Below are 27,572 nucleotides of genomic sequence, written 5' to 3'. Positions count from 1 at the left end.
CTGGCCTACACTCCGAGCAGTTTGTTTAATTAAGTGTTTTGCCTAATGGGATTGCCTCATTTCCATAACAAACTGGCGGGCTGTCATTAGGTGGGCTCCCTCATTCATTACTGTTAATTAGATATGGATCCCCCAGAAGGCGGCGCGGGGTGATGAACGAGGCCCCTGACACACGCTATTACACATTAGCATTTTCTCAATATATCCGATACATCACGGGCCTCCGCTTCCTAAAGATATTTTAAATAAAATATTAGCAGCCTGCTGCGGGGTGGGTGGAGAGCCCCTCACCCTGGCCTCAGGCTTCCTTTGGGCTGAAAGCAGATTGGAGAGTGGCTGAGATGCTCTGCTGCTCCTCGCCAGCCAAAAAAGCAGCTAAGTTCCACCCCCCACCTTTCCCTACCCTTGCCCCAGCAGATGGAAAGAGGTCCCTGAAATCCCCACTGCCTCCTCCCACCATCCTGGGGTGGCAGCCATGGGGAGGGGGGGTTGGAAACACCCCATCGACCCATCTGCAAAATGTTTGTAAACCGAAAGCGTCGGCGCCAGCCGCGTGCGGGGGGGAACCCGACCTCTGCCCCCCCGTCCCCGTCCCTGTGCCAGGGGTAACCCTACACTGCACCGGGGGCCCCTAATGCAGGATGTATGGATCTGTTGGGGCTGGGCGCCTCCTGCCCCCAGCTAATGCAGCCGAGGAGACTTCATTATGGGGGTGTCCCCCGAGGGGTGCCCTTCGCCCTGCCCTCCTGGCTCTACGAGGGGGGACCAGTTGGGGCAACCCATCCGTGGTGGGGGCCGGTGAGTGTCCCAGCATCCCCCTGCATCTGTCCCTGCATCACCAACAGGACCAGGACTCCCCTTTGGGACATTACCCACATCCAGGGGCTGTGGCATGAGGTGGGGGGTGTCTCCTCCGCTGCCTCTCGCCTGCAAAGGGAAACAGAGAGAGGCGGAAAGCGCCTGAGAAGATTTATACTTGTTTAATTAATGTCAAATGTAGTTTACAAACGGGAGTGACAAGTACCTCTTTGTATAATATACACTGACACACAATCATCGACACACCGGAATATCGCTTTGTGCAACTGGGATTCTTTGGGCAAAGATAGGTAACTCTGATATTTCAGGTTTTTTTGTTTTTTTTTTTTTAAATCATTTAAACTCATTACAGAAGAGGGGAAGTGGCGGATGCCTGTTACAAACCAGGGTGCCTCTCTCCCCAGCCTTCCCCCAGCAGCTCCCCCCCTTGAAAACAGGGGATGGCTTTACAATTTAAACAAAAAAAAAAAAAACCAAACCAAAAAATAACCCCCAAAACAAAGAACCAATTACTAGTTACATATGGTTTTACACATACGTACATAGAGCACACGGCTGGTCCACAACACCTGCCAGAAATTCTGGCTCCCTCCCAGGGCCTATTTCCAAGGAAGGGCTGGTTTGGGGTGTCCTGCCCTGTCCTGCCTTCCTGTCTGTCTCTCAAACCCACCTGCTGCACCCTGTCCAAATCTGAGACCTCAGCACCAGCACACTCCCAGCTCAGCCACATCCCCCCCAGGTTTTTCTCCCTTCACAAACCCAGCCCGAGCTGTGTGTGCCTGTCCTTCCCCTGCCCGAGTGCTGCTGGGTGCAGGGTCACCCAGCAGTGACAGCCCCCTGGGCAGGCCCTGCCTGCAGTCTCCTCGTGGGGTCAGGACCCTCCAGGGTCCCTCAGCTTCCTCTGGTCCCTGGGAGCTCTGCAGGTACATGTCCCTGAGCACAGGAGGCTGCAGCTCTCTGATCTCAGAGGCCACACACTGCTATGAGCTTGGAGACCTGGGAAAATCCCAATTAGGAATTGTTACCTTTTGATGAGATGCTTATCAAATAACAGCTCCTTCAATTTGGTTTGGTTTTTTTTTTTTTTATGCAGTGGGATCCTTCTGAAATCACTCAGGAGATGCCAAGGCCAGCAGCTGTTCTCTACAAAACAGCACCAAGCTCAGAGCAGGGAACACATCCTGCCCTCCACATCCTGCCTCCCCAGCCTTTCCCTCTCTGGAAATACCCCAGTGGCCCAGTTCCAAACCCCTCATCCACCACTGTTCCCAGACTGTCTTAAAATGCCCCAGCCACGTTTTGCTGCCAGGTGGGATCTGCTTGGAAAGACCCTGCAGGAGCAGGGGAGATGAGCTTCCCCATCTCCCTGTCTTCTGGCTGCGGGGAGCTAGGGCAGGGATGCACAGTGTGGAGCTGGGAGAATTCAGAAGACGAGGTCTTGGGAAATGGATCAGTATCTGTTTCTTGGGTCCTGACAATAAAGGAAACAAAACCAAAAAACCAGGCCAGATGGCAGCTTTGGTTAAGGCTGAGGATATGGGAGACAGGGACAAGCACGAGAGACTGCGTGGAAGAAGCTGGGGCTGTGGGGGGCCTCTGGATTCAGCTGGAAATGTCTCTGCTGGACACCCTGGGGGTGGTGGTGTGGATGAGACAGGGCTGGCTTAGCTCTCTGCCCTAGTGCCAAAACCTCTTGGGCAAAATGCAGGCTGTAGGAGGGTGGGAGCTGCGGGATGTGGGTGCAGGGCAGGGCTGGCTCTGCAGGGTTTGCACAGCTCTGCTGGGCAGCACCGGGCCTGCTGCAGCCACACCCGTGAGGGAACTGGCCCAGCTCTCTGGGCAAAGCCACCAGCATGACCACTCTGTCCCCTGCCATCCCCACCTCCCCACCGTCCTGAGCAGCCCAGGCATCCTCAGGCAGCAAATGCTGCCTGGAGGAGAGGAAAGCAAAGCCGGGCAGGGGAGGGGAAGGTGCTACAGCCTTGGAGGAGGCAGAGGGGATCAGCCGGACCCCTCGAGCAGGCACTCCCAGCCCGAGGAGAAGGCAGGGCTCCAGCTGACTCCCTCCTTCCAGCTCCACACCGTTTGCCCCTTCCCCAGCTGGAAAAGGCAAAGGGGCTGAGCCAGATTCCTCCATCCTGCCCGGCCCCCGGTGAGGAGTTAAAAGCTGTGTCTTTCCGGGGATAACGATTCTATTATAAATAGCCCCATTAGCTACAACTAATGACAAAAATCCACCTCCTCTACTCCCCATAAGTTCTGTAAGTTATGGGCAATGCTACAGCCATTACTAAAAGCTGTTAACTTCATATCTGAATGAGGAAATATACACCACAGAACATTAAACCATTTATATTATATATATGTATATATATACTTTTTTTAAACTAATGACTTTAATGCCAAAACTTTGCTGAACCAAGAAAAATATGGGTTTAATGTTCTCTGCTCATTTTTTTTTCTTCTTTAAAAAAAATACAACCCAAAGAAAAGAAAGGGAAACTTATTAGTATGTAATGTTTGAGTCTATCCCATTTATACACAACATTGTAAACATATATAATCTATATTACATGTGCTTCATTTCTGCCTGGGTGTGTTTTTTTTTTCTTTAAACCTTTTTGTTATCACTAGAACACCACAAAAAACCAAAACAGAACCAAACCAAAAACCAAACCAAAACAAATAAAAACAAAACAAAACAAAACTGAACAAAGAACACAAGTTACAGGTTATTTAACATCTTTCTGTCAAGGGTCCCTTCCCCAGTCTCCTGGGGGCAGAGTGGTCAACAACACAGTCCAAAGGAGGGCTCATGAGCCATCCACAATGCAAAGCCAGCTCCAGGGAACGGGTGATGGGGAACACTGGTTTTAAAAAAGGGGGCTTCACAACAAAGGGTTTGGTTTTGCCCGCTGCAGATGCTGAAGGAGGTCTCAACTTGCGGGACCTGGCAGCTGAGGCTCCCCACTGCTCCTGTATCCTCGAGTCCATGTCTGGAGTCTCTGGTTTGTTTTTTTTTTTTTTTTTTCTCTTTAAATTTTAAAACGTCTTTTTTTTGTTGCGGTCGTTCTTCTCCCCCTGGGTGTGATGAGCTGAGCCGATCGCTGGGTCCCGCCCCACCGCCGGGTCCTTCATAAGTAGATGCGCCGAAGGTCTCCGGGAGACGTGATGGTGTTGCACTGGGGACAGAGCTTCTTGGCACCCTGCAAGCAGCAGACGAGACAAAAAGTGTGAGAGCACGAAGGACAACCCACACGGCCCTGCCCTGGGCCTGCAACCTCACAGGAGCAGCAACATCACCCCCTTCCCCTCCAGCGAGGGCTGACCCCTCCCAGCAGTGGGCACAAGCTGTGAGAAGGGGGAGCCCCAACCAGCGCCTTTCTTGCCTGCCCTGAAAGCCCCTTATCCTGTTCTAGTCCCCAGCATGAGGCTGCTGGGCAAGCAGGAGCTCTGGGGGGCTGAAACCCAACGTGTGTCACCAAACTTGGCACCACTGGCTGCCAGGGAGATCTGCTCCTTTCTGTTTCTCTCACTCACCTGCAGCCCTCGATGAGCCAGTTCAGGTGCCTGAACAGGCAGAAAATCAACCCAGCTGGAACAAGTTAAGTTTTCAGCAGGTTCTCCTGCCTGAGCTGGTTCATGGTGGGCTTGGACCATCCCTTTCAGGGCAGCACGATGGGGCACTGCCTTGGCCATCCTGCAAAAGCCCACGAGCTGCTGGCACGAAGGAAACCCTGGTCCTGTCCCCCCAGCTCACACAGATGCTGCAGAGATGAGTCTCTTCTGCCAAGGTGAGCTGAAACCAGCAAACTGTGATGTGAGCTGGGGTGGGGTAATGGGTGGCCTACATGAACACTACATGAAACAAAACAAGGGCTGATGTGCCATCTATTACAGAGCCTGACAGCAAGAGGTGTTAACAAGCCTCAGAATCGGGGTCAACCTAAGCCAGTCATCATTAGATTGGCAGATGTGACAGACAGCTGATGGGAAAAATGACAGAAAGATGGCTTTGCTGTGAGGCAGCCTCCCATCTACAGCACTAGCAGCACAGGAAATCGTGATGCCCTCCCTGAGCAGGGCTTCTTGCAGTGCCTGCAGCAGTGAGTGCGGCAGCAGGGCAGGGCACTGCTTCGGTACTGCTACCTGCACTTGGGTACATCCCTAGCAGAGGAGGTGGCATTGCTGCTTACAAAAGGCAAGCACCCTTAGAACAGGCCCTCTCTGCTCTGTAACAACACCTGCAAAGGCAGGACAGGGGCCTTTTCCCCTGGAAGTTCTTTAGGCTAAGGAGAATCTAGAGGAGAGAGTCCCAGGTACAGAAAATTTATACGAGTGCAAGTAATTCACAAGGGTGCACCTCCAAAGAGGTGCAAGTCATGTTTGCTCTGCAGTATTGAGTACTACTGCAGACTAGTTTGGAACCAGCCCCTTTCCCTGCTCCCAGTGCATGTTATTCCTGGCAGACATGGACTTCACACACTTGCTATTCCCTGAGCTTTGGACTTTTGAACAATCAGGCTGCCATTTGACAGCCCTTGCTGATAGTGGCTCAACAGCTGCCCTGACACACGAGGGGACCATGGGCCTTTGCACCTGAGATTTGAACCAGCCACACACAAAGTCTTGTTGAGCTAGAGTTGAATGAAACACATGATGGACACTTGAAACACCTTAGGAATCACTCCCAGGGTGAGTGACAGACTGGCAGTGGGACGGACCATTGGCGGTCTGGATGTTGCCCCTAACTCTCATGCTGATTCCTGTGGGCACATCCTTTTAGTTATCTATGACAACTACTGTGTCTGTTTAGATTTTCAGCCTTCTGGAGCAGGGACCATCCCACTGTGCCTGCACAGAAAGGGTAAGCTCTAACCCTGCATGTCTTAGTAAAAACTTGCTGCAGTGCCAACAATATGAAGGAGAGAAAAATGTAAACATCTGCCCTTTCTGACACTGTGGGCCAGGATACACAGCAGCACCCCCATGGAGGGGCTCACTAATCTGGATGCAAATGTCACAAAATAGCCTGTTTCAACTGAGTCCCTGCTCAACATGCAGTTCCCTGGTCCTTCATCAAGGCACCTGTTGCACCTGGTTGCCCTCTTGGCACCATCTTTGTAGCTGGAGGGTCCCAAAGGAAGTGGCAGGGAGGTGTTGAGGAATTAATTCACAGCATGTTGTCCAAGGGACAGCAGTTGGCAGCTGCCTGTTTGAGGTTTCCTGTGTGCCCTGACAAGCAGAAGTAAGTGTGCATGGGGATGTTAACCATTCCAGATGGAACTACTGGCCACATCTGTGTCCATGCTCTCTTTCCCAAGACAGGCACAGCTTACACACAAAAGGTAGCAAAGCATCCAACCAAGCAGCTGGAGCTCCTGCCTCTCTGGACAGTGCACCAGGATACAACGTACCTTCTGCAGGACCAGTGCTCTGACCCATCGAACACCTCAGCCTGCCTTCAGTCTGGGGCAAAGGATGGACAGTGTTTGCTGCCACCTCAGACCATGGCCCCTGCTCCTCAGTGCCCCTGTGCAATGCTCAACAGCACTTCAGCTGCTCTTTCAGCTCCAAGGAAGTCAGAGACATTTGCCTGCAGGTGGGTGGGGAGGAGCACTGAACCTCCTTGAGTTCGCTTCTGCTAAAAGCCAACCTCAGCTGCTGCCACCTCACTCTCCTGCACCTCGTGCTCCATTCTGGGATGTGAAGCTGCACTGAGACAGTTGAGGGCAGCTGTGTGTGGCCCTTAGCAAGGGCAACCTCCCTAACACAGACTAGACAGCTCACTGCAGGAAAATTCGGAAGTTTGGGTTCCTGGAAAGCCACTCTGACCAGGTCTGCAGCAGCCCTCCACCATCAGCCCACAGGGATGGCAGAACAAGCCTGATTCAACCCACTGCAGCTTCCATGGCAAAGCAAGGTCAGGTATTGTAGTTCCTTTACACCGCAGGCAAAGGGAAGATGGGTGGATTTATCTTGGAATATCCTGGGATCTCTGACCCTGAGATGTATTTTCTGTACCACATGCTGATGGCTTGATCCACTCTCCCACCTGAGGCTGAGCTGCACACGGGCACCTCAAGTTTCTTCAACCATGCCACAAAGCAGAACCCAAACACATGGAGCTTGACCTATTTTCTGCAAAAGCTATGTGATCACAGACTGATTTAGGGCAGTGGTGGACACTGCTTCACCTGCACATGGGAAGTGGAGCTCATGCTGGAGCTCTGAAGCCTGGGTACGTTGGAGGGAACAACAGCATGCTGGAGACCTTCAGCAGCCTGGCCTGAATGCTGCACAGGCTGCACATGGCACGCTGGGCTCAGGGCCTCTCTAGTACTTATGCTTGGTATTAACAGTTCAGGCAAAAATAATTACTTTGGACCCTTGGGGATGCATTTTTCTTTCTTTTTATGAAATAAAACCGTCCTCCTCTGCACACATAAAGCACGTGTGTTAAATTCAGAACTAAGTCCTGATTTTTTTTCTTTTCAGATTGAAATTGCTCAGAACCTTGTTCCTTACATCTGACTTCAGGAGTAGGTGTACAACGTTTATCAGCACCAGAGTTTAGGCTCTCCTCTCTTGTGGAGAGGCACATAAGCTTGTACACACACACATGCTGGCACAGGCACAATGAAAAAGCGTTTGCTCCCCCACTGCTCACCTGCCAGCTGGGGTTACTAAACTTTTCCCTTGAAATAAAAATGCTGTGGAATAATAAGTCCCACCTGTCGGCCATTTCTTTCTTTCTTTTTTTCCAGGTCCTTCTGCTCCTTTCATCATAGCTACATGGAAAAGCCTTGATGTGTTATAGCTGTGTGTGCTAGAGTAAAGGCCACCTCAGCTTTTCCATTATAAACCCCAGTTTTGAGGGGTTTATAAAACTCCGCTGCAAGAAGTTTGCTCCAGGGCTGTTACAAAGCAAAGAAACGGGGCTGGAACCAGGATGGAGTTTATTTTTTCTCCTCCTTTCTTAATTAAAATTTGGCAAGTGATTGATCCACAATACAGGCTAATCACTTGGGGTAGTAGTTTGAAAAATACATTAACGAGAGTTGAGATGTTGAAAAGTCGTTAGGGCTTACATGGTGCCAGGAAGGATTGGAGGAGTTTGTCTTAAAGTTGCCTCTTAAAAAAAAATGGTGTGACGTCTGCTATAAATTGGCTAAAGCAGGGGAACTCAAAAGGAAGGATTTTAGGCACTTCCTGCTGTCCTGTGGGTCTAAAAATGGGCAATTTCCAAGCACAATATGCTACCAGGCACAGAGAATAAAGAGACACACACATACACACAGAGCAAGCAGAGGAAGTAAAATCAAAATAGAGAGATGCAAGAGGGACACAAACCAAGAGCCAGCTTCTGCCAGGAGAGGAACAGAATGCCAACATCCAATTCTCAACCAAGGTGACAGCCCTCTCTCCCACCCACACCTTCACATGAAGTGGCAGCATCTTCTCTGCAAATGCTAATTCCCTGAGAAGCAGCTGCTCCCCACTGCCATTGTGGGGCACCCTCCAGCTGTCAGGTATCGGGGTTAAACCACCAGGAAAACAACTTTTTTCACAGAGCCTCCTCAAAGGGTGGAGCTCACTCCCACAGGCCAGAGCTGAAAAAATGTTAATAAATGACCAAAGAACCTCACTCACTGCACACAGGAGCATCATGAATGATCATCATGCAGCATCCTCCATGCAGCTGCTGACTCAGGAGGTCCCTGTGCTGCTGGAATCACCCAGGAATCACCCAGAAAGATTGCTCTGTATCTGAGCTGTTCTGTACAAAACTACTCCAGCCCACATGGGTATTGAAGTGGCAAAGCTAAGAACACAGGAAACCAGCAAAGGTATAAGTGTGTCAACTGCAGAGCACACGTATCTATTGATGGATCCCCTGGAAGCATTCTGTGATGAAGAAGGCTTTTTAGAAGTGGTTTTCTTCCTGCTCTTGCAGTTGTCATTTTCAAATAAGCCCAAGGCAAGCAAGCACAAGCCTAGAGTCAGCAAACACCCACGGGAAATGCTGGCTCTGGCTGTAGAGGTGATGGGGGAAACTCAGTAAACTGCATCTGCTCAAATAAACCTGTCCTCTTTCAGCCCCTGCACCCACAAAACAGCTCCATCACTGGCAAACAACAGCCTGACTTAGCTTCTAACTACATTTACTTCCTAAAGAAAGATACCAGGGTTTGGGAGATCACAGAATTACAGCTCAGAGGGACGTCAAGAACTCACCAACCCACTCCCCTGGCAAGTATCACCTCAACTTGAATTACTGCAGACAGACACACATCAAACCTGTTCTCACAAACCTTAGAGGGTGGAGGTTCCAAACCTCCCCAGCAAAGCAGATGGCCCATCTCTACTGTTAGAGCACCCTTCCCAAGAGAAGGAAAATACAAATCCCACACACTAGTAGCTGTACTAGTGTTAACTCTCAGTTAATTGGGAAGGATGGAGAAGGGGCAGATTGTACCACAGGGAGATTCATCCCCAGTGACTTGGGGCTGTAGTCCATCAACCAGCTGAGGACAGACACCTGCCACAAGGACAGTGTCTGTTCAGGGAAATGAACCCACCTCCTGCTGCCCAGGCTAAGCCCTGCTCCTGCAACATCATTTCCCTTCCTATCTTTGAAGAACCTGCATATATTTCCAGGGCTTTCCAAAAGGGATCACAGACAAGTTACTCCAGGCCCGTGTCCCAGTTTTTGCATAAATTTAAGATATCAATTAGTTCTCAGCACGCAGGGTAGGTGAATGAAAAATAGTCACTGTGTTGAGTGTCCCAGACAACCAGCAAGCAGGGAGTAGCAAGCTCATGGCTTTGGTTTGACACCACCAAAGTCAGAGGACACTAGAGGTGCTCAGATCATTGTAGTATCATATCCTAGAAAGTGTTTAAACCTTAGGTCCACAGACAGATGTGAGCATCAAATTTCACCCTGTGCTCAATGCCCTGCAGGGGTTTAGAAGTGCCCCCAGGCACTCTGAACCCTCAGTTCCAGGGCCTTGTTCAGTACATGATCCTCGCTCTCTCAGACACACTCACACTAATTTCATATTAGATCTTGGCTGGGCACACGAACCACAGGGATAGAGGAGAAAGGGGACTTTTCACCAGCAGGGATGGCAGATCTCCAGAATGTTCAAAAGGGGCCGGAAGCCCAACACAACCTGCCCGCCCCAACTCCTATTAACTCCAACAAATTGTTTATTGCACAACAGAAGAAAAATGCTGCCCCTCTCCCCCAGCCAAGTCTTTCCATGTGTGCTGCACGCGCAGGCTCCCTCCTCCCAACCCCACTGGGGAGCCAGCTTTATACCCAGGGAAAGGTAACAGCAGCGATTATTACACACACTATCCCACAGCTCCTCGCTTGTTAAAAAAAACAAGAGTCTCTTTTGTGCCCGAAATAAAAGGAGATACCTTAATTAGAACAATGCAGGTTGGTAAGCATTAAACACTGAGCCCAGCTGCTGTATGCCATTAAATTCATAAAAAAGGAGGGGGGGAAGGAGGGCAGTCTTAACGAGATTACACACATTGACTTTGATCAAGACACAAAAGCACCAAGGCGTTCCAGGGTTTTTATTGCTGTCTTCAGGCTACATTTTAATGGTTACATTAGAAACATGCGAACACAGGCTGGGAGATTTTTTTTGAGATGGGAGAGGGAGTGCAAGCATGCCTTGTGAAAAGGCCTGGTTTAATAAATTGGGGGCTGCAGGGAGAGACTAGGACTGGGGAACACATGAGTAGTCACTTATTAATTGCTTCCCCTATGCAAGTGCCAAGTCTTAACATGATGTCTTGCTGGACTATTCCCATCCTGCCTGCCTGGTCAGCAGAAGAGCCATGTGCAGATCACACACAGCCAGCTTCATCCCCACCTTTCTCATGGAATTCTAGGGGGAGATGGCTCCCACTCTGCAAGGAAAATGCTAATCCCTGAGCACCTGGAGCGAGTTTCCCCGTCCTCATGAGCAGCCGTGACTGCTGAACATGACACAAAGGGGCCTGACTGAAGTTGAACTAAGTTGCTGCTGAGTCTCAGAGCAGCCTGAAATTAGTGCCACAGATTTAGAAAGTGACTTGAGGCTGGCGGGAAGGGGAGAAGACAAAGACTTCAGAGTAAAGAAAATGAAAAGTATGTTAGTGTTTTATCCTGCGCTTGCAGCACTGCTGAAGGACAAGATTACTCTTCACTTAGCAAAGGTGGCAGAGTACACATTCATCCAAACACCTCACAGCTATGTGCCCACATATGTGTCTTTTATAACATGCTGCTAAAATGTTTACAAAAGCTTGTATAAACTAAATAGTGACGGGGTGTAGCTGAAGAGCTATAAAATATAGCCCAAGGGATAGCCAAGTTATTGAGTTGCTATTAGTACTCAAGCCCACAGGCACTTCACCATCCTGGTAACTTTTCTTGGACAAGACTTTTAAAAGGCAGGATTTAAAGGAGTATGATCAGCTTAATCGTAATTCCAAGCACACAATGTGTTCTATAAAGTAGAGTAATGCCTTACAGGAACAAGTTTTTAGGAGTGGCACTCCCTTACATTTTTTGCAACCCAACACTGTATCATCTTGCTAACAGGAGAACTAGAAAGCACAGCTATTTTCCACTCCCCAACTTAAGCAAAATGAAAGTTTGAAAATCAGCTGCAGAGGGGACATTAAAGGCTGATTATAAAACCCACGGTTTAAACACAGGAAAAGAAAACACTTCATTAAATAACAAATTTTAACCTGATGTCCTTTAATAAATGTATAAATTGCTGCTCTACTGGGTCACCTATTCTATGTTCAAGGTAGTCCCCAAACTTCTAAACAGGATGGCATATGCTTGAAAACTACACAGCGCTATTTCAAATAATCTAAAAAATACAGATCCATATTCATAAAAGCTCCCTTCCATATTCTCTTCTCCTGAAGATGATTTCCTTTGCTTTGGGGGAATATTACATTTCTCAGAAGCTACCCATTCCATGAAATCTCAGCGGATTTGGCCTCCATTCTCACAGCTTTACCTCTCTGCATGGACGCCCCACAGGAAATTACTGTAAGGCAAGGTAGTCCCTGGCACAGAGCTCTTCAACGAGCCATGGCTGTGCCCACAAGTAGTAGAGCAACAAGCAAGGGGCAGGACAGCACTTTGGTCACAACCACTCAAACGAAACTCACTCAAGTCAAAGCTAGAGTGGGGTGTTACACAGCAAGGTTTGGGCAGTCTGCAGGCACAGCACTCACATTATCTAAAATAAAGCAAAAAAGCACCTTTCCCTGTGGTGATCTAAAAGTATCAAAGAAGAGAGGGGAAAGGCTGTAAGTGAACAAGAAAGTAGTCAAGAGCCTCACCAGAGTCCGCAGCCAGCATTCTTCACAGTGCACATGCCAGCACTGAATGGAAGTCAGGGGCATTGTGTAGGAGTCCTGAGGAGAAGAAGCAAACAGGTTATTTCCACAGCAGGGATCTACTGATTCTTCACTCCCAACCCCATCACAATGCCTCTCTTTGTGGGTAACACTGCCTGGTGTTTTGTGTAATATGTAAGTTGCATTTTTGTAATGTTTGTACAGAAGAGGTTGAAAGTCTCCTGCAGTCCCTTTTCTTGGCTTCCCAGAACTCCTGTTGGAAGCCCATAATCCACTCAAGTGGTGACCTGGCTCAGCACAGTTATCGCAAAAGCATCTGAAGTTGCTGTGGCCACCTGCCATTATTCTCATCAGAAGGGTCACCAGATCATACAAAAACCAGTGACAGGGCAAGATCAACCCTTATCACAATCCATAGCTCTGCAGGAACAGCTTAACTACATCCCAAGAATACTGCTTCTCTTTCAGCAGACATGCGAGTATCTTCTGTCATTCCTAAGAAACTTCTGGAAATTAGCAGCGAGAGTAAGTTGTTGTGCTTTCTGTGGGATGAATGGCAAGGGCTACACTCCCACATCTACAAGCTGTGAGCTGGCTGGGACAGAGAACCCCGTGCATCCAGATGAAGTTGCAGAGGGAGCTCTCCACCAAGCAGAATGTTCTCCTGATCTGAGCAGAACAGAAACCCAACAGGAGATGCAGAGCCCTGCAGGCTCGGACCATCAGAGGGAGCTGCTGCCCTTCTTTAGGAGAGCCACAGCATCAGCACAGAGCAAGCAGGGCATCAACAACTTTTGAATGCTCAGGCAACATTCCTGTTCCCAAATCAGAGAAAGTGGCTCTCTGATCACAGATTCTGCTCTCTCCTATGCATGCAAATGTGCACATGCAGGAAGAGGATGCTTGATATCTGGGAATGTTCTATAGGAAGGCTCAAAGTCTTCCTATAAAAAAAAGTTGAACTTTTTTCCCTGATATAGATGGACAGCTGCAAATACCATAGGAACAATGTAATGCATACGGAAATTTGGTTGCTAAGACCACCTTCATTTGGAAGGCTAATTGGTGATGAGCTCTCCTATATTCTGCCTGAAAAAAGGAGAAAAGCTTATCCCCCCCTCAGCAAAGATACGAAGACATTTCTGATTCATTACCACAAGTGGAGTGCTACTCACCATGCAAATGAGACATTTATAGCGGTCCCCACGGGAAAGCTGCCTTTCTAACTCACGGACACGAGCCTTTAACGCTTCAAATGTTGTCACTGCGGAGTCTTCTGTAATTCTGCAAAAGATGATGGAGCGTGAGCATCACTGAGCACACAAGACTCTTAAGAGTTTGGGGGAAAAAGGATCCCACAACAGGTACTGCACAGGAAATAGCATAATACTCAAACTAATATATCCGCCTTGGGGTAAAGCAGAATTCCTGAAAAGCCCACTGTGAACTCTTTAAAGTGTCCTACTAAACACTTCCAAACACATCACCAAAGAACACAACTGATGCTGGAGTTGGCAGCTTCATACAGAGCAAATTTCCACAAGACACAGATATTTAAAGAACAGGTATTTCTGCTGGGGTTTTTTTGCTTGTTTTCTGCCTTTTTTCTTGTCTCTCTTAAGAGATTACTTAGGATCACACGCTTGAGGCAAAGTTCTGTACGTTGCTTTAAAGCTGCTGAGATAACTTTTTGTGGGCAATAGGAGCTGCTCTTCCCCTCAGAGAAGGGAGGCCTTTGCTGGACATCAACCTCATGTAGCACAACATCAATCAACACAATGCTTTTATATTAATGAAAGCCCTAGTTTTTTGGGTTCTAATACTGAAAAAAAGGAGAAACCAACAGCACCGAACACCATCAACAGGGTGGTTATAAAGGCAGCTTCACAATCTGCTTTCCCATATCCTAGGGTCATTTTTGATGGGCAACATTCTCTCTTTTGTCACAGAGGCACTGTGCTGAGGGCAGGCAAGTGTATTTTCATGGTTCTGCAAGGCTGGTGAAAAGAACAACTTGCCAACCTAAAAGCAAGGGCAGACAGCAATGCTTAGCAAATGAGATGCAGGGAGCATTATAGACAAGGATGTGTCACTGGCATGCTGCAAAACCTGATTTCTACACAGTGCAGGCATAAGGAGGGGCCCTCAAGCATTCTCCAGAAAAGGTTTAGAGCACTGACATAAAGGCTTTCAGTCTTGCAAATAAAAACAAGACAACAATTTTCATTTATGTCAGTGAATTTCAGGTCTGTCCAAGCAGAGTCCAGCTCAGAAGAACCTGAAGAGTATTTCGCCGTCAGAAGCTGCATCATCAATCAAAACATAACCCACAGTGGCACCCATGTGTTCTACCTTTTTAGAGGATGATTCACCAACAGGTGGTTAAAACATGGGTCTAGTGGAATTACTACAACCAGCAAAGTGAGCTGCAGTCTCAGCTCTCTCACTGCACACACCCACTCACTCTTCTGTTCATTAGTCACCTGTCGATGGCACCCCAGGAGGGGCCCGGGGTATCTGCCACGAGGTGATTCTGCTGGCTTTTCCCAAGCCTTTGGTAAAAGAGCTAGTCAAAGAGATCTTGGATGATTTTTCTAATTATGACACTTCAGAAGAAAGTGGAGCTGCTCAAGTGCGTATGGTTAAGTGCTAGTGTTATAAAGCTCCTTCAGCTTCACTCCTGCCTTTGTGCAGATCAGACATGCTCTGCACGAGCTACCGGAGGAGATCTTCATCAGAAGGAGATTCATTGGAAGTGACAGTTGCTAGAAAATGGTAACCATTTCAAAACTGCAAAAAAAAGGCAAAGAAGTACACATGTCCCATGATAGCCTAGTGGGTAAGGACTGTCTGGGGACAGGAACACTGTGGATTCAAGTCTTAGAATCAATAAATATTCTCTGGAGCAAGATGAAAGAGTTTCAGTAGGAGACAGCCTTCCCTGCTGTGAAACACCCACTTGCTCCTACCCATTGGTATGAATTATTACCATATCCCAGCTTGAGTTCTCACCCTCAAGGAAGAGTTGCTAGCATTTTCAAAGGAAGTCTAGAAAGGTGTTAGTTTTGTCTAAGGAAGAAACGGAATTATTTATTTATAGCTTGAAGATTATTGCTGGCTGAGAAAATTGTTTGTCTTCCAGTCTGGCTCACCAACAAGCTGATACTGGGTGAAGGCTGAAGTTCGAATTTGACTTCCTGGAATCCATTTCTCCTTACTGCATGCACAAGGGCAGTGGAGGTGTAAAGGCAGTGAGTGTGACTCTTGCCCAGAGCAGGTGGCAAGCAGAACCTCAACTGTTGCTATATTCTCCTTTTACCATCTGTGGAGCTATCTGTCCTCCTCTGATGGGTGGGTGACTCAGCAAGAAAAGGGAAAAGCTGATTCCTTGAGTAGATACAAGCAAACACCCATTCAACCCCAGTAACAGTCAAAGCCTGAATAGGAAAAATTTGCCACTGCAACAACTAGAGGAGATAGAAAATGGCTTGTTTATAGAAATCTAAATGGTTGACCCTCATCGGCCAATTTTGGAAAGTCTCTGAGATAATCGCACCTGTCCAGTAATAAACGAATGAATCAGAAAAGGAGGCTGAATAGAGGCATAAGCAATAATGCTCAGAGGCTGCTTGATACAATGGCCAATCAATAGGAGGGCTGTAGATCAGGGTGCTAGTTAGCTGGAAAATTACCGCACCGCTGCGTGCGTCACGCTGTAGGGATCCTGGACAATCAATGTGGGAGGTATTGATTTAGTTATTATCACTTCATACGCTCCAGACATTGTTAAATATACATTTATTAACAAGACTGGGGTGCATTGGTAAGAGAGGGAGCTTTAGCCACTGCAGTATCTCCCAGCGCTGATCAAAGCTCAGCTGTGACAGAATTTAAACTCCATGTTCGCCCTGCCAAGTGTGCTCACAGGACAGAGGGCACAGTTGCTGAAGACATAGCTCCTAACTCATGAGAGAGATAGGAGTTCTGGCCACAAGTGAGTATTTTGCACTTGAGATTTCAGGAAAACCTCTCAGAGCAGCAGCAACAAGGGACGTGGCAGCCAAGGGTCAACCCAAAGTGAGCGATAATTGCATGGTTGCTTCCGAAAAGCCAGAGGAAATGAGGTCAAGGGAAATAGGGAGAACATTAGTAAATAAAGGAAACTGAAACTACCTCCAGGGATGGAATAAAGACCAGAGTCACTTCCCATGTGTCTGGCTCCTGTGGTGGCCAGCACACTTGGGACACATGCCATTCCATTTAGTGACATTTTACCGTCAACCTGCTGCTTGTATCCTAAAGATAAGCATCGCTTAGGAGCAACTCTTCCTGCAGCAGCAATCTTGGGAACTCCCTCAGGCTTCCCTCTTGTGTGCACACCTCGTGTGTGCTTGCCCAGACACAGCTGGGAGCAGCCTTGGGCAGTATTTTTACGGGGTAACGCCAGGGTGGAGCGAGGGTCAGAAAGCCAAGCTCCATGGACGGGGCAAGGCTGTGCACAAGTCACCCTGCCAAGTGAGGCAGAGGGAATTACAGGGAAGAAGGAACTGGCTCTCTGCTTTGCCTTGACCTCGTGCTGGATGCAGGAGGACTCTCAACAATTTTGCGCCTCAGCGCTCCGATTTGACGTGTTTGGATAACGTCATTTATCAGCCTCCAGAGAGACCTGCTGAGCACGACTGCTGCCAAGAGCAATACCTTGAGACCCAGCGCTGATGCTTCTCCAGCAGGTGCAAGTGGCCTCCCTGACACCTCAGTTGTCCTCCCTGGCTGAGGCCGTACCAAGAGGGCACATCCATGACAGAGACTCGTTGTGGACCTACACCACCACTGCGAGAGAACATTTATACAAGAGCGAAAACAAGAAGGGAGGGCTCCTCGTGGAGGGAGCTGGGTCTTGTACTTCTCTCTGGACTTCGTGGTTAACTCTTCCACAACTTGGCAGACACAGCTGAGGATGCTGGGTACTAAGGAGCAAGTCTGTGAGACTGGGCAAGACAGCATGTGGTAATTTTCAGCCTTTATGCCCAACACACATTTTTCTACTACTCACAGCATTTTCCCCTGAGCACTGAAAATAAGAACAAATTTTATTTCTCGGAGCAAATCCTTGCTTTGTTTAGGTAAAAGGCCAGAAGAAGTGCACAAAACTACCATGGAGGAGGAGAAAAGACCTATCAGTAGCTTTGAGCTGTTAGGAAGCAATCACCTCCTGGGAAATCTCCCCTGGGAAATGGCTGCCCCCCTCTTTGCAAAAAAACTTTAACCCAAACACTGCTTATTTGTTAAACATTAGCATGCATGTGATCTTTGTTTCTCCAAATTAAATCGAGCAATTCCTACCCGCTGTCCCAGTGGGCAATCACAGGCAATTCCGTTAATTAAATTATCTCTGATTCTGCAGCTCTGGAATCTCTCAATTGACTAAGTCTGTGCTTTATCATCAACAAAATACTGGACCAAAAAGGAAACAAAAAAATGCTGATGTCAGAGTGATTGGTTTCAGTTAACCCTTCCCAGCTGGATATTAAGGGCTGCTCAAGAAACTGTTGTACTGGAACGAGCCCAAGAGCGAGAGCCCTGTACCACAGATACCAGCAGCAGCTGTTCACTTGTGTTTCCTTTCTGTTGTACAGAAAAACACAAACACCACACAGCCACTTCATCCAGCATCCTGCCTGTCTGAGAGCCACAGAAAGATGCAAAGCATTAGCTGCTGAAGAAGCAGAAAAACACCTCACAGATCAGCAAACCCCTGCAAATACTCCATCCTCACCTTATCTAGACCTAACTTGATGTATCCTGCTGTTGAGGTGTCTCCATAAAACATTCCCATTTGGTTTATTTCAACTGGATATAAATTTTCCTTTCTTCATAAACGGCCACACTGTACACAGCATTCCATAAATTTTTACAATTCCACTGTTTGTATGTACCTTGTAAAAAACGCTTAGCACTGATTAAATGCACTACCAATAAAATTTCATGGGCTACTTTTGACACTTGATATTCTGACCTTCTTCTCTCTTCCTCATACATTTATTTTTGCTTTCCTACGCCTGTAAACACAGACTGGCAGAGAGGAAAATGTACAGTACCACTGACAAACCCAAGAGTGATGTATTTATTTTTAAACAAAGCCTTTATCTTCCCCTGTACAAAGTGGAGAACCTGATCCCAGCAGAACATACATGCCACCTCCCTGCACCAAGGGCAGAGGTCGGGTCACTAGCAGCTTACATACCATAAATATTAGAAACAGACTGGTCGATGCTTTGACGGCAGAGTCAAGTTAAGTAAGATTCCAGGAGCAGAGAAATTGCCCCTGGCCATATCCAACCACGACCGTAGATGACAATTATCATAACCACTACTACACCACAGGAGAGAAAGCCTGCTGCAGTCCTCACTTTGTGGGGCACAAATCTTCAAGGCTTGATAAAAAGATCCAAAAAATGACCCCAACATCAGTGCACAATCATGTAATTGCAAGCCTTCTCTCAGAGCCAATTTACGTTTGGGTAAAAAGGCAAATTTTTCATAGATGAGGCCCTGTTTTATTAGCCTGTAACATGCTGTGCACAGCTCTGTGACACTGGTAGCACTGTGGAACAGCAGAGCACGGTGATGCTGTCTCAGCTCTCACTCATACGTTGCCTTCAACACAACTCCCTCGCTATCTGAGTTTCAAATACTAGCTATAAACACCTTTATCTGTTTTGTGATAAGAACTGCTTCTGTTTTCAAAGTGACAAAAGAATTTGCCCCCCCTTTCCATTTAGCAAGCATCACCTGCAGCAAGTGCTAGAGCTAAGGATACAGGGACTTTATTTTGGCAGATGTGGGTGAGCACCACTGAAGTCAGTGGGACATCCACAGACTCAAAGGCCTTTTACACTTACTGGAGTGCAAGAACATAACATGAAGCTAAAAAAAAACAACCCCATTGTTACTAACAAGTAAAACACACTGATAAGAAAGTTTTTAAAAAGAAAAGTGACAGCTGGCTTTAAAAGCAAACAGACACAGCTCAGGCATTTTCAGTATCTTAACTCTCTGAAAGAAGCCCAGCGTCAGGCTGGTGGCAGATTGACTGCGAATCACCCCACAACATGTGGGCTACTGGATTGGCACAATGTACTGAGATTTTATTTCACTAGATGAGCTGGTTACAGCAGAAGGGGCCAGCTCCCTTGCTGTAAAAAACTGCCCAGCAAAGCTGTTTACAGTAGAGCCATGTCAAATCACACCAAGTGAAGTTTAGACCCTCAGTCTGCAAGACTGCCAGTGCTAAGAGCAAATCTTCTGGCAAGACATCAACGCTTTAGGAGCTGGCTTCCCCTTTATTTAGCTAAAAATCTCATTTATTGGGTTTATTTGTTTTTAGACTAACCTTCTTTAAAGCGGCTGACTTATAATCCTGTAAAACATTGTCACATGTATTGAGGAAATTGGCAAGGATGCTAATTTATTGTCCTCTAGGAAAAAAAGCTCTCTTTCCTTGATTAATGTATGTTTTTGTATTGTAAGATATTAAAGAATGTTGCTTCACCTGTAATTATAGAGAATAGTTTACTCTGGCAAACTGCCCTGGCTTCTGGTTGCCAAGTTATGAATAATGCAATGTTCCCCATTCTAATTTCCGTGTTCTAAGTTGTGAATTTGGAGCGGGGTGCATGCAAGGGCACACACACACAACACTGAGGCGCTCTCAGTCACGAGCGCCTCTATTTTATACTTGCTTGCACAACTTGTTAATACTGGCATCTGCCTGCCAAATTCAGAGTTTGCTTCTGACTAATTTCATCTTGATGCAAACCAAAAAATGTTGTCTCTTTTTCCCCACAGAGGAATTATTTCTCTTACACTTGCATGCACTGTCACAATAGCACTGAGGGGAGCTTATTGCTGCAAGAAGGCATTTTAAGCCACGTTTAGTAGGGACTTGGGTAAAGATTCCTTGAAGAATTTAATGACAGAAAAATTCATTTTGCTTTCACATCTCCCCCGCCTCCGTAACACAGAACCAAACAATGTCTTTACAGAAGCGGGAAGTAAATTCAGGCACTGGCTCTTTCTCTTCCCTTTTTTTGGCCCGCGTTTCGCTGGGACACATGTGCCCAGCCCCAATCAAAACAGAGACAGATGGCACCGCTGATCATTCAGAATGGAAGGAGCCTCGGAGTCAGCATGTTTGGATGCATTTGTAGGGCTACGCAGTATCCGCTGGCCACTGGGACTGATTTAAAAAGGCGGCGAGTGAAAGTCTGAGCTTGCGCCAAAATTTTAAATGTGCCATTTGAGCAATTATGGTTCAACATGAAAGCTGGGAGAAAGAATGCGTGGGTCATTCTGATTTAGATTTAGAGACTATGTCCCCTGTTCCAAAGAGAAAATAAATGCAATCCCATTGCTTTACTGGAGCAGATTTGGCGATAAAGGAAAAAGCCACGCTACAGAAAAGTGGTTTGCTGCAGCAAACCAGGTTCTGTTGAGGCAGCACAGGCTGAGTTAGAAAATCATTCTGTAAAAAAAGTTCCTAAGTAGAAATAATTACTCAGCTAATGTGTTAATGTCTCGGTTCACTTTTCAAATGTATTCTTCGTGCTGGTGAGCCTAATTGTATTTTTAACAGATTTGTGAAGGTGCATCATGGTCTTTATCTTAGTACAAGCCAGGTCCACAAAAGGCAGGTGGTGGAAATGGAAAATGCAGCTCCTCTGAGGCACATGGGTTAGAAGTTCCAGCCTACTGAAACTTGCCTCCATCCACAAGTAAACATATTTGGATTACGACCAAACTCCACGTAAAGCCAGGCAGGTCTATTTTTCTACTGGAAGACTTATGGCAGCTGTAACTTGTCATCCTACCGTGGCCTGGAGCTGGTCTAGTATTATTGGTAGCTTTGGTTGGACGATCAGGGCACGGAATCATAAAATATCCATGAAGGTGAAAAAGGAATAGCAGATTCCTAGGGCTGAAAGGTGCTCAGAAGGCTGGACATGCAGACGAGCCTTGCAGGCAGCCTCTGCGAGCGATTAAATAAATGCCTTCTACTCCCATGGCCCACATCCAAACGACCGAAATAAACAGGAAATATCTATGCTACTACAGCAGCACTTGGACTCATCTATAGCCTTTTAAGGGCTTTACCATGGAGGTGATATGCTTTCCAGAACCTCCATTCATGACCGCTGATTGGAGGTACACAAGGGCAGTGCGGTAACACATCCTCCAGACAGCTTCCTACAACTGCTGCTGCCGCCCTAGAACTTTTACACTGTTGCCGTTTCCTTTACGGGGAAAGAAAGGATCAGAATTAGCATCATTTAAGGTAATCGCGCCTTCAAAAAGAAACATGAGGCTATTAAAGGAGGCCACGGCACATTAGTATCACATAACCAACTGTGGTCCCAGAGCTGGAAGAGGAAACCAGCAGTGCAGTGGAAGGACAGGTCATGAGCTGGCTATCTGAGGGAAAAGCCGGAATGCTTATGCAACCGAGAGGGAAACAACAGCTTTTTACTGACAAAAACTGTCAAAAAAGAAGAAAGAAGAGAATGGAAAAATAGGATGAAGTGCCCATAGTGGTGTGGAGTAAGGTTAGGACAAGCAGCGACACTGAAGTGAGGGCAAAAAAATCACCACAGATATTAAACTACTTTAATTACATTACTAGCTATTACACTGCTCTGTAAAGGCAGTCCTGGGTTCTGTGTTACAGCAGCAAAGGAGATATGAAAGCACAATGAATTCTTCTTGCAGTCAATTCTTTGGGAGATCTTTACCAAGCTTTAACTAAATGTGGCTTAACACTCCTTCTTGCAGCGGGGTAAGCTCCCCTCAGTGGTATTGCAACCGTGCATGCAAGTGTAAGAGAAATAATTACTGACTACAGTTGTCCCAGACACAGTTTAGTGAGGTGTAACACAAACTGGTGGGGGTTTTTTTTAGTACTATTTTATATTTACACTTACTAATTGTAGCCTAAGAAATGCATAAACTACCAAGAGCTGTAATTACAATCATCCTGTTGTCATACAGCAGCTGGCACAGCACAAACACTTACTGGGTCCTGCCACAACAGTCAGTGAGTGCCAAGGAAAGCAGTAGCCCTGTCACCACCAGCACACAGCCAGCCTGTGCAGCCAGGGCTGCCCCTCAGCAGATGCAGGAGAGCGACAGCAAACTGGCAGCGGACGGGGCACAACATGATCCCGCTTCTGCTTTTCAAAGGAACAGTTCCATCCAAACACGGAACGCAGCCTACGTAAAAATAATTGTTACTTTTCTCTTGAGAGCATCTGGGCACCACACAAATGTTTCCTAAAAAAATATCAGTCCCTGCCTCTTAATTCTTGCAGTGTAGCTAAGGGATGTGAATAAACAGTCACATCCTCAAAATATTTTCAGAAGGAACACGGCAAGATCCACAATGCTCCATCAGAGACATTGTTAAACACGACAGGCTAATTTTAGGGACGAGTCCTCTATCTGACAAGCTGCTCACACATCTAAGGGCAGAATTCGTCTGCTAGTAGGCAGCTGTTTGTGTTTTATAAGCTAAAGTTTCTTTTACCTATGGAATAACTCCAATATTTCACAGGGAATCATCATCCATCTAACTGAAGTACCCTCTAACAGACCATCAGCCTCATATCCCCTTTGAAATAGCACAGCTGAGCACTTGCTGGGCCACGATTTATTTTTTACCTTCTAAGACATCTTGGTAACTCTATAGCTCAATAGTGACAGTCGAATTTCACACTGCGATAGCCCCCCATCGATTTTTCATTCCTAGGAAGCAACTCTACAAATTAAAGTTAACAGCATTTCTGAAACTAAGGAAAAAAAAAAAAAAGAAAAAAAAAGGAAAAGAAGGGGCAGGCAAAAAGACATAAATGGCAAGATGCTTAAACTGCACCCCCAGCATAGGAATAAAATTCCTTCCCGGGGTTTTCACCAATTATGGGACAGGGATGCTACTGCCCCTGAAACCAGCAGACCCCTGGGGTTTGCAGATGGTTCAGCTCTAAAACATCACAAGATCAACAGACATAAGAGTTCCTTCCTATATGAAGATGACAAAATCTATAGAAAACTGCCCCAAGGCATGAAATTAGACCAAACCTCTGGACAAGAGCTGCACTAAACAGAAACACCACCTTCCCCCAGGTCTGAGCTTGTATAGTCAGCCTGCCTCGCTGAGTTTCGTTAACCACCGCCCTGTGAAGACATCGATGCAATTACACTTTGCACAGTGGTTATAAATGTTTGAGACCACCAATGGCACATGAAACTTCTACCCAAGGGTTAGAAGAGGGAGCAGAATAAAGAAACACAGCCCAGCTCTCCACCGTCACAACCCAGAGGGACGAAATGGAGCATCTCCCTCTGCGCCCTTTCAACACTGAACACCAGTATACAGTACAAATACAATATTACATATTACTGAATTAGTGAAAAAGACTAAAACCTAAGAAAGATAAAAATCTAGACACAAGCAGCACAGCCTAGCAGCTCTTTCTCAGCTTGGCTTTGACAGTCCCACACTTCAGTTCAGCTTCCTGGATCCTCTCTCAAGTTCACATGGGCTGCTCTAGGACTGCACCCATCAGCAGCACCATGCTCTCACAGAACACAAAGGGTTAGTTCATTTATGACCCAAGTTAATTTTTTAATTCTGTCTTTGCTATGAGATGTTCTTGTCTCCAGGCAAAGCCTATTAATAGTGTGACACTATGGAGAGGGGCTGGGAAGCGCTTATCCTGTGGTGTGAATTCACAGCAGCTTCTGTTTCCCTCTGACATATCAGCTTAAGCATGGCTCCTTTCCTTTCAGGCCTCTGCTAATCCTCTGGCTTCACACACACTCTGCTCCCACCCTGACCCACCTGCCTGGGAGCAGGGTCCCCACGACAGACACTGCTGCCTCCCTGACTGCTCTCACACGCTCGACTCTTCGCACAAGGACCCCAACCTAAACTTGTTCAATTTTAACTGGTGCTCCTTCCTGTGCTGCTGCACCAGAGCCCCTCCAGAGCCGATGATGTTTCAGAGCAGCTGGACTGGAAAGAGGTGAGGTGGGGGGGGGGGGGAAGGGGAGGAAAGAGGAGACAGGAAAAATAAAACAAACACAATTGCTTTTTGTCTCTAAAACCCTCTTTTTAACCCAACGAGCGTCTCATCCAATGAAGCATGATAAGCATGAAGTGTTATATAAAGAAGATAATTATAAAGGGATTTAATGCTTGGCAGGCTCGTATCGCAAGGTTCAGAGCAGAGGTAGCATACTCACTTAAACAGCCTTGTGTCCGGGTTTGCTATTATGCAGGCAGCACGGCTGGGGCCAAGCGGAATCAGAAACAAGATTTGTTTTACAAAAAAAAAAAAAAAAAAAAAAAAAAGCACAGCCCCCTTCCCACTGAGGATGGCAGTTCCAGTCCCACCTCCTTCCACTTCTGTCCCATCCCTGATTAATGATGTTGTCTGCCTGATTTATGACCCACCCCAACAGATTAGAGTTTCCCTCTTCAACCTCCCCCCCTTTCACCCCTCCCAGAAGGCACAGCCACACTCCGCTGGAAATATTAGAGAATTATTAAATAAACATTCATACGTCATGTCTCTTCCCATACTGAGCTCATCGTAGTCAACGCTCAGCGGCCGGGTCCTGTTTGCTTTGGGGCTGACACCAAACAGCTGGAGTGATTCATGGAGAGGCTGGCTACAATGCTCTGTGCCATATATCATGCTCGCAGCGCTCCCTGCCCCGGCGGAGATAAACTGATCAACCACAACGGGCTGGAATGAATTTATGACAACACAAAATTGAGGAAAACAAATGGGAGGTGACCCAGTGGGCCACTAACCCAGACTCTCTCGCTGGCCTGCAATCTAGTCTGGTGGCAGAAAGCAAAATTGAACATTGGCACTCTGAATTAAGATGCTGGCTTTTAACCCCGGGGAACCTCGGTTTCAAAACGGCACCAGACCCTCGCAGGAGGCATCTTGGGAGGGAGCAGGGAGGAAGACTTTTTGTGGGGAAGGTGCTTTTTGCAGCTCTCTGTGTGCAACAGTGCTGAGAATACGACGTTGGCGGAACAGCTGGGGGGGTGCCTGGGCAATTAGGGACCAGCTGCTCTCCCTGAGCAATGCTGCATCTCAAGTTGAGGTAGTGTTGCACTAGCTGAGCTTTGCCTTGGCAGTGGCTGGGGTCTTCAGCAGACAGGCAGAGCTCAGACAGTGTGATGCTCCTTCACCTGTCCCCATGAGCCTTCAGCACCCCAGGGTGTCTCCCAGACACCCCACATAGCTGAGATTAGAAAAGCTCAGCAGGGCTGAGACACCCTGCAGTGTTGGGAAGGAGAGCTGGGAGCAGCACCTCGTCTCACCATTGTGGCTGCCATCTGAAGTTCAACACTATCAGATGAGATCAACTTGTCCAAGCTGCTGATGACCTGGCACGGCACAAGGAGTGGAGCAACATACACAGACTTACCCAAGCCCCATCTAGTTGTTCTGCATGCAAGAGACTCTCCCACAAAACCCCAAGTTTAGATTAAATGAACTTGGGCAGGCAAAGAATTTCAGCCAAAAGGAGGACTGCTCGCTGTACTGTATTAATGGATTAAAAACCAAGCAAAACCACGCTGCTCTCTTTGCTTGGACTTATTTTTGGAAGAGGGGAGGAAGGAACGTCATTCTTATGAGAGAAGGATCAATACGCAGATCGCTGCTAACTCTATCAGCCACTGCTCTGAACGGAGAGCACGGCTGACACAGGTGCTAAGCCACGTGCTTCTGGACAGTTTTTAAAATGCTAATGAGGTGCTACACAGGGTTTAACATGCCAGTCAATAATACTCAGATTTAAAGGTAAAAACTGAAGTTACAAACAAAGGAGTAAAGTGATGCTGCCAAAAACTTCCTGTAAGCACCACCCAAAACAAGAAAAATGAAACCAATTTAGCCCCAGATTAAGAAACAGGAACTAGAGATGAATCAATTTAGCCTGTTGGGCTGGGTCGCCATATATCATGGCTCAGCAGTGGAGTGGGAAACAGCCAGACAGTGAGAAACCCTTCCCCCTCCTTTCTGTAGGCTTCTAGCTCTGATCCCTGTTATCAATTAATTTAACAGAACCCCTCTACACAGACAAGCACACAGAGCATTGAGACTCCTTAAATGGCAGGACAGAAACTATTTATCACACATGAATCTCAAAGGAAAGAAGAGCAAAAAAAAAAAAGCAGCTAGGAATTCTCCACCTGAAACACCATCTTGTTTTCTGAACCTCAGTAAAATAAAGCATCTTAAATAAAAAGGTGCCCCTGCAACTTTCAAAAATTAATGTTTTTGGAAAGACTGAACAAGACATTTAAGGAGTTTCCTGCAATTTCTATTGGGTTTTGCTGACTTTTAGCAGAACTGAAGCTTTAGCGGGGCAAGGTTATTGCAGAGCAAGGTGTGTGTTCTTATACATGCACACACACATCCACGCTCTCCCCACTTCACAGCAGTGTTAGCATGAGAGTTGTTTGGAAAGGATTCTGGGACCCTTCAAAAGATGCCAGCTAAAGCCTCTTTGATCAGATTATTAAAGCTATGTCAGTTTTATCACTTGAGCTCAAGTGTTCTGGAAAATGTCAAATCCTTTCAGCTCCTGCAGTTTAAAGATTTTCAATAGGAGTGGATCTGGGAGGGTGGAGGGCTGCTGGGCTGACAGGCAGGAGGCCCAAAGGGAAGCCAAGCAGCAGCTGAGACAGAGGCTGACAGATTAGGGCAGAAGGCATGAGCCCTTGCCACCAAGACAGCATGCACTGGTTGGCTCTCACTCCAAGGACAAATCTGCTTCTGCACTGACCTGCAAGCTCCCAAATTCAGTGGTCCTTGGCCAAAGTCTGCTCACTGAGAGGCATCGAACAGCAGACAGCCAACATTTGGGACATGCTAACAAAAAGGCTTGTAAAAAGGCAAGTGCCAAGGCAGCAAAGCAATGTTCAAGTTTCCTCTGCAGTAGGGAGTTTCCCCAGTTAACCCCTGACTGTGAACATATGTTCTTCCAGGCTGCCTGAACTGTCAGAGATCCAGAAACGTACTGGGGACACAACCTCTCAAGTCAGGACCAGGGGCAGAAGGAGAACAAATTGCATTAAAAAAATTACAACTTTCTGTGAAGTCAGCTTAATGCTACCATCAGATTTTTCCCCATCCTAAATTATCCATGGACTTCAACCCAAAATGTAATGTTTAAAACCCACCATTTACCTCATTGCTTCCACCTCATTCAAGCTGTTTGGTCTCTCACTTGATCTTGGGGCAAATGTTTTATATCAAGCAATAATCAGCTTAAAACACTGCCCC

At 47.0% G+C, this 27,572-nt stretch overlaps 1 protein-coding gene and 1 long non-coding RNA gene across 6 annotated transcripts in view; one reads left to right on the top strand and one right to left on the bottom strand.

The window, feature by feature from the left end:
- Positions 1 to 965: 965 nt before the first annotated feature.
- Positions 966 to 27,572, bottom strand: part of RNF220 (ring finger protein 220) — a 214,386-nt gene continuing 187,779 nt past the window's right edge. For all 5 annotated transcript variants that reach the window (XM_032696602.1, XM_032696603.1, XM_032696600.1 and 2 more), the window contains 3 exons: positions 13,383 to 13,491; positions 12,190 to 12,264; positions 966 to 4,025 (listed from right to left, as the gene is read on the bottom strand). In XM_032696602.1, coding sequence (XP_032552493.1) covers positions 3,954 to 4,025; positions 12,190 to 12,264; positions 13,383 to 13,491 — 256 coding nt within the window. In that variant the 3' untranslated portion in view covers positions 966 to 3,953. The remainder of the gene's footprint in view (positions 4,026 to 12,189; positions 12,265 to 13,382; positions 13,492 to 27,572) is intronic.
- Positions 4,510 to 7,216, top strand: LOC116790988. Its single transcript, XR_004358579.1, has 3 exons — positions 4,510 to 4,613; positions 6,148 to 6,747; positions 6,880 to 7,216. It is a non-coding gene; the product is annotated as an uncharacterized LOC116790988 (long non-coding RNA).

The sequence above is a fragment of the Chiroxiphia lanceolata genome, chromosome 9 (assembly GCF_009829145.1).
Source record: "Chiroxiphia lanceolata isolate bChiLan1 chromosome 9, bChiLan1.pri, whole genome shotgun sequence".
NCBI lineage: Eukaryota > Metazoa > Chordata > Aves > Passeriformes > Pipridae > Chiroxiphia > Chiroxiphia lanceolata.
This window is presented reverse-complemented; position numbering and strand designations above follow the sequence as displayed.